Source organism: Balaenoptera acutorostrata, chromosome 18, assembly GCF_949987535.1.
Source record: "Balaenoptera acutorostrata chromosome 18, mBalAcu1.1, whole genome shotgun sequence".
NCBI classification, from domain to species: domain Eukaryota; kingdom Metazoa; phylum Chordata; class Mammalia; order Artiodactyla; family Balaenopteridae; genus Balaenoptera; species Balaenoptera acutorostrata.
The window spans coordinates 46,953,082-46,958,694 of record NC_080081.1 but is presented as its reverse complement, the minus strand read 5'-3'; the positions used below and the strand labels follow the sequence as shown (position 1 = coordinate 46,958,694).

Below are 5,613 nucleotides of genomic sequence, written 5' to 3'. Positions count from 1 at the left end.
AAAGTGTTACCATAATAGTTATAAGAATTAAAAATGTATATTTTAAAACTCAAGATGAGAATGAAAGCAATATGGAAAGAACAGCTAAGGAAATGAATTGTAGACCTGCTTTATACTGTACAGCTTTCAAAGAATTTAATAAAATATTTAAATAAGGTAGTATGGGAAGCCTTTTCAGTATATGCATCTTTAGAATACATAATCTTATACCTATTATAGATTTTTTCATCTGTACTGTGGCTTTTTGGGGGCACTTGTTTTTTTAAATAAATAAACACATACTTCAGAAAGTACATTTTATGATTGATTTTAAGACAGGGCCAAATGGCCTTGACCAAGGATTATCTTGAATTCCAAACATACATTTACACAAGGATTTTTCATTATTTTCACTAATGGTACCATTAGCCTTTGTAAATGGGTTATTTTTATGGATTTAATATAGTCTTTTAATGTTAGAACTTTTAAGTCCTTTAAATCAATTGGCTCTGCTTCTACCTGTGAGTGAAAGTCTTCTTTCAGAAGGGAATTAATTCTTCAGCTTGCTAAAAGCTCTAGAATATTATAAATTATTGCCCTGACCAAAGCAAGCTGGGTCCCTGTGTTAGTCCAGATCCTTTGAGAAATAGATGCCAAGACAGCATTATACATGTAAGAGATTTCTTAGGGAAATGCTTGTGAGACAAAATGGGGAAGGAACTAGGGAGAGGCTGAGAGAACATTAGACTGTGGTGCAGGTGTGACTTTGTGAAGGAGAGAAATAAAGAAGGAAGTTTCGATGTAAGAGTCTTAAACTGCAGTACTGTTCAGATAAAATTCAGCAAGGTGAATGGGGAGCCCACAAGCCAAACCCTCCCATTGGAAGAGTCCCCCATCTCTTAGGAGTAGATCTGCCTTAGGAGGCTTGCTTTGTTCCATCACTGTCTGGGAGCATCACTGGAAAGGTAGCCTTAGTGCAAAAGTGGTAATGGATTCCAGAGCTGGAGCTGTGGGTCAGTTATGCTCCCTCTGGGGGGATTTTTCATGGTCACTGTCATCTTCCAAGGTGAAACATCTCTCCATTGCCAGGGGACAATTAGACTCATTATTTATATCTATTTGCACCTCACACTTAATGAAATTTGGACAACTAACATTTATGAATCAGTTACTTTCTATCAAGCACTTTTATACATTTAATCCTGTTCACATTTACACTAGATATAAATATGCCCACACTAATGATAAAAAATTGAAGCTTAGGGATTCTGTCCTCCTTGGATAATACCTCTGGCTCTTATCTTTCATTTTTTATTAAAAGTTTTCTGTGAATGGTATTTCTGAGATTGCCCTCTCTTATTATCAAGGAAATGATCTCTGTTAATGTGACAATAGGTGTTAATGGGCACACTCCATTCCCTGACAAAAGGTTCTTTTTTTTTTTTTTTTTTTTTTAATGAGGATCTTGAATCAGATGCGTATGTTTGATTGATTGATTGATTTTGGCTGTGTTAGGTCTTCGTTTCTGTGCGAGGGCTTTCTCCAGTTGTGGCAAGCGGGGGCCACTCTTCATCGCGATGCGCGGGCCTCTCACCGTCGCGGCCTCTCTCGTTGCGGAGCACAGGCTCCAGACGCGCAGGCTCAGCAGTTGTGGCTCACGGGCCCAGCCGCTCTGCGGCATGTGGGATCTTCCCAGGCCAGGGCTCGAACACGTGTCCCCTGCATTAGCAGGCAGATTCTCAACCACTGCGCCACCTGGGAAGCCCAAAAGGTTCTTTTATGTCTGAGGCTTTTGTACAGGAGAAGCACATCCATGATTATTTGTTCTTTGTTTAATGCTCAGTGTACTGAAAATATAAATGTAATAAACAGAGCATTTAAAACCATTTGTAGATTTAAAAAATGGATTGTATATTTTAAATTCCATTAAAATCTTAAACTGTTATTATGAAATTATTACAACTGATTCATATACCTTAAACAGAAGGCAAAAGACACAGAAGCACAGTTATCACTAAACTAATTATCTCATTTACATTCCAACCAATTCTGTGACTTAATACATTTTTTTATTAGTTCTCTATTTGTTTGCATAGCTTTCGAGTATCATAGCTATGCTTACTTTGATATCTTTTAAAGATTTTAGTGATGTTACTTTCATATAATTCCAGAGTTGAAATTACCTTATTGACTTACAAGAATAAAGGATACCTTCTCTAAACAGTCAGGTTTTGGATTCTTGGTTGGGACCTGGATCTGCCTTGCTTCTCCCAAGGGGATTCAAAATTGAGCCATTGATCTTCAAATGGAGCTTCTTTTTGTAATGTCATTCACTGTTAGGTCAATTATGCTTTTTTTTCAAGTTTATGCCTTTGACATAGATTTTCGTTGTTTGCAACCTGCTACCTCCTTTGTTTCATCATTATGATATGTTGATTTTATTAAAAATATATGTGTGACTTATCAGTTTTTGTGCCATTTAGATTCTTTAAATTTCATAGGATATTAAGGATTGAGTGAGCTGACCCAGCCCTTGTTTATAGTATATTTATTTTATTAATCACCTTAGAACACATGGCTGAAGTCTATTTTGTCATTGGCCTGATTTTCTTGCATGCCCCTTTTTTTTTCTTCAACTCCTTGTGATGTATGACCAACAGACCTGATCAGTCCTTTCCATTCTTGGTAATCCCTACACTTTCCAAGACTATTTCATTTATTCACTATTACTTTTACTTCCCTGTGTGAACAAAGAACGTTGTCTGCTATTTCTTTCTTTCTTTTTTTTTTTTTTTGATCCATGGGTACTTTATTAGAGAAGAAATTAACCATTCATACTAGAGACTACAGAAGGAAATTAATCTTGCAATTCTAGAACAACCTTCACAATAAGGAATTCTTAAGTTTTCATAGAGTGAGGGGGAAAAAAAGGAGAGAGAGAAAATCATTTAGAACAGTGTTTCCCAAATTTGGCTACTTTCACAGATATATTCTTGGAAGTGGGGGATACAAGTTTTCTATGTAACATTTAAAATTTTATGTTTTACTTTTGTTTATAATCTAAACAAATTAATACACACTTGTTCAGGATTCCCTGGACAACCATCTTACATAACAGAGTGTTGCCACGTGATGGTAGCATCTGCATTTATACCTCTGATCCCTGTGGCACAAAATGAAGACCAACCGTGCTTAACTTTTCAGTGGCGTCTCTCAGATTGGGTGCTCAGACCCTTCACAGAATTGTTGAATATTTCTTATGAGATCTATGAGTTGTCACACTTCAGAACACTGGTTCACAGCAGTGATTCTCAAAGTAGGAGGGGGTAGGAGGTGGGGTGGGGATGGTGGCTAGGGAGACATCCTCTGAAAAAGCATATTCAAAATATCTATTGATTTCTTAAGACAAATTCTATAAAGTGAAACTCAACAAAATAATCTTTGGACAGTAGCAGAAAACCAACTATAGATTCAACCCAGGGGGTCTGGGATATACTTGGTTGAGAAACACTGGTGTTGAAGTAGAGGAGCCCCAGCATGTGGAGAACACATAGGAAAGAACACGTGCCAAAGAAAAGTAACATCTTTTGGGTCAGTGAGTGAATCCTAAGCATATCTTGTCTTGGTCTTTTGGAACCCAAAGGGCCAATCCACAAGAAACCTGAGACATCCATTGAACTTCTCAGACCTGTTGTTTTGGGCAAGTTGGTCCACTTTTAATACTGAGTCAAAAGGAAAAAAAAGCTGTTTTTGCCCTCCACTTTATTTGCATTAACATATTTCAAAATTTTAAGTAAACAGTTGCTGTAGCTGGGTAAACGTAGCCCCAGGTCCACCCACCAGGAAGTGCTGTCATTATCTGCAACGCCATCCAGCTCTCAAGGGGGATATCAGCCTGGGGTCTGCTCTATAATTATTGCAGCGCTCCAATTTGCTTTAACCGTGTCAACAGCTCCCCTTTCTCATGCATATTTACTAGATCACTGCATCCACCTATGCACTCTTTACCGATGAAGACCCGAGGTACCATTCTGGTTCCTGTGAGCTGTTGTAAATAATCTTGAATCTCGTTGGTGTCATCGTGGGCTGTGATATCGACAAATTCCAAAAGCCCTTGTTTGAAGGGCAATTGGCTGAGGAGCTCCTGGGCCCTCCTGCAGTAGAGGCAGGTGGGCTTGATGAGCACAACCACCTTCCCAGGTTGGATTTTGCTGTTCACAAATGCTTGAGCCATGCTGACAGGTTGTTATCTCCTGGGGAGGAAACCTCAATTGCAGGTATTGCTCGGGAGTAAAGCCTGCCATTTCAGTAAACAAAGAATGTTGAGGCCATAGCTATCAGCCAATGCAGGTGTGCACCTTGAGAGGATTCAGAATGGAGACAGACAGAATATTGATCCTAGATAGTTAAAATGCATATCAAAGGAATGATTTCAATAAGCCCACACTCTTGCATTTTCCTATATGTAGAAAAGTAGTAAACTCATTAAGTTGAGATGTCTGTTTTTGTGATTAGCAGTAAGCATTTGATGTTTGACTACATTTTTTTTTTTCCTGCAAAAACTCCTATATATCCTGGTTCCTCCCTTACCTCTTTGGAACAGTTCCTCAGAGCTATCTGAGAGGCTGTATCCTGGGTTACAGTCCTCAGTAAGGACTGAATAAAACATAATTCTCAACTTTTTGGCTGAGAATGTTTTGAGAAATTTTTCAGCTGACACCTGGGTGTGTAAAGAGAAGCAAGTACAAGTCTATAATTTAGAAACATATAATTAACAGAATAAATACATCAAATGTGCATATACACACACACGACTTTCTTTATTAAAATAGTCATCCAAACTTATTTGCCTTTTTTTCTACAACCATTTATCTGTACAATTTATATTAACGTTTCTCATTTGAAACTCACCATGTACTAATGTACTAATGTCATTTTACAGATTCATCTTGTCCCAGAACTTATACTAGAAGGTATATTAGTTATTACTTGGCCAGAGGAAAAACAACTGGGGGTGGCCAAAAGAACCAAATGATTTCTGTAAATACTTTCCCCAGCATTAAATCTAAAACCTACTTAATTAAGGACCATCAATTTCTTCTAAACAATTACATATACAAGCAGTCCCTGACTTTCAGAGATTTGACATTCTTAAAACCTACATTTTTATACATCAAACATGGAAAAATCGTTCATATGTTGAATTTGGACATTTATATGGCAGCTGGAAAAAGAACATTTTGAGGTGTTATGAGGTGCCACTGCTTGCCAAGCAAGTTTGGTCTTTAAGAATTGTTATTTTGTCCAAATAGTAGTGTTTACATTATTGTTTGAATTTTAAATTTCATTTACCTTTCTTTAGGTTGGAAAAAGGAAAAAATAAAATTGCTAATGATAGTCCTCATGAGAACAGGCCTCATATGTGGACTATAATTGGCAGAAGGCTGTTGAGAGAACAGCAAATCTGTAGCTTCACTGAAAGCTCAGTGGACCTAAATTAAGAAAGAAAAGGATGATGGAAAAACATGAGCAAAATGCCAGAAATATATTGTCAAATACTCTGAATAAAGTAGATATTTAACTAGGGATTTCATAAATTTTTTTAGCTCTTTGGGACTGGAATCACTCTTTTAA

At 37.3% G+C, this 5,613-nt stretch overlaps 1 protein-coding gene across 1 annotated transcript; it reads right to left on the bottom strand.

Annotated features, from left to right (window-relative positions):
* Window positions 1–3,810: 3,810 nt before the first annotated feature.
* On the bottom strand, window positions 3,811–4,213 carry LOC103007519 (glutaredoxin-1-like). Its single transcript, XM_057533216.1, has one exon. It carries the CDS (start codon window positions 4,211–4,213, stop codon window positions 3,893–3,895), a length of 321 nt encoding a protein of 106 aa, XP_057389199.1. The 3' UTR covers window positions 3,811–3,892.
* Between the last annotated feature and the right edge of the window lie 1,400 nt (window positions 4,214–5,613).

Bases quoted from the DNA above. Each gene is read 5' to 3' on its own strand.
- LOC103007519 (XM_057533216.1), bottom strand. From the start codon at position 4,213: ATGGCTCAAGCATTTGTGAACAGCAAAATCCAACCTGGGAAGGTGGTT.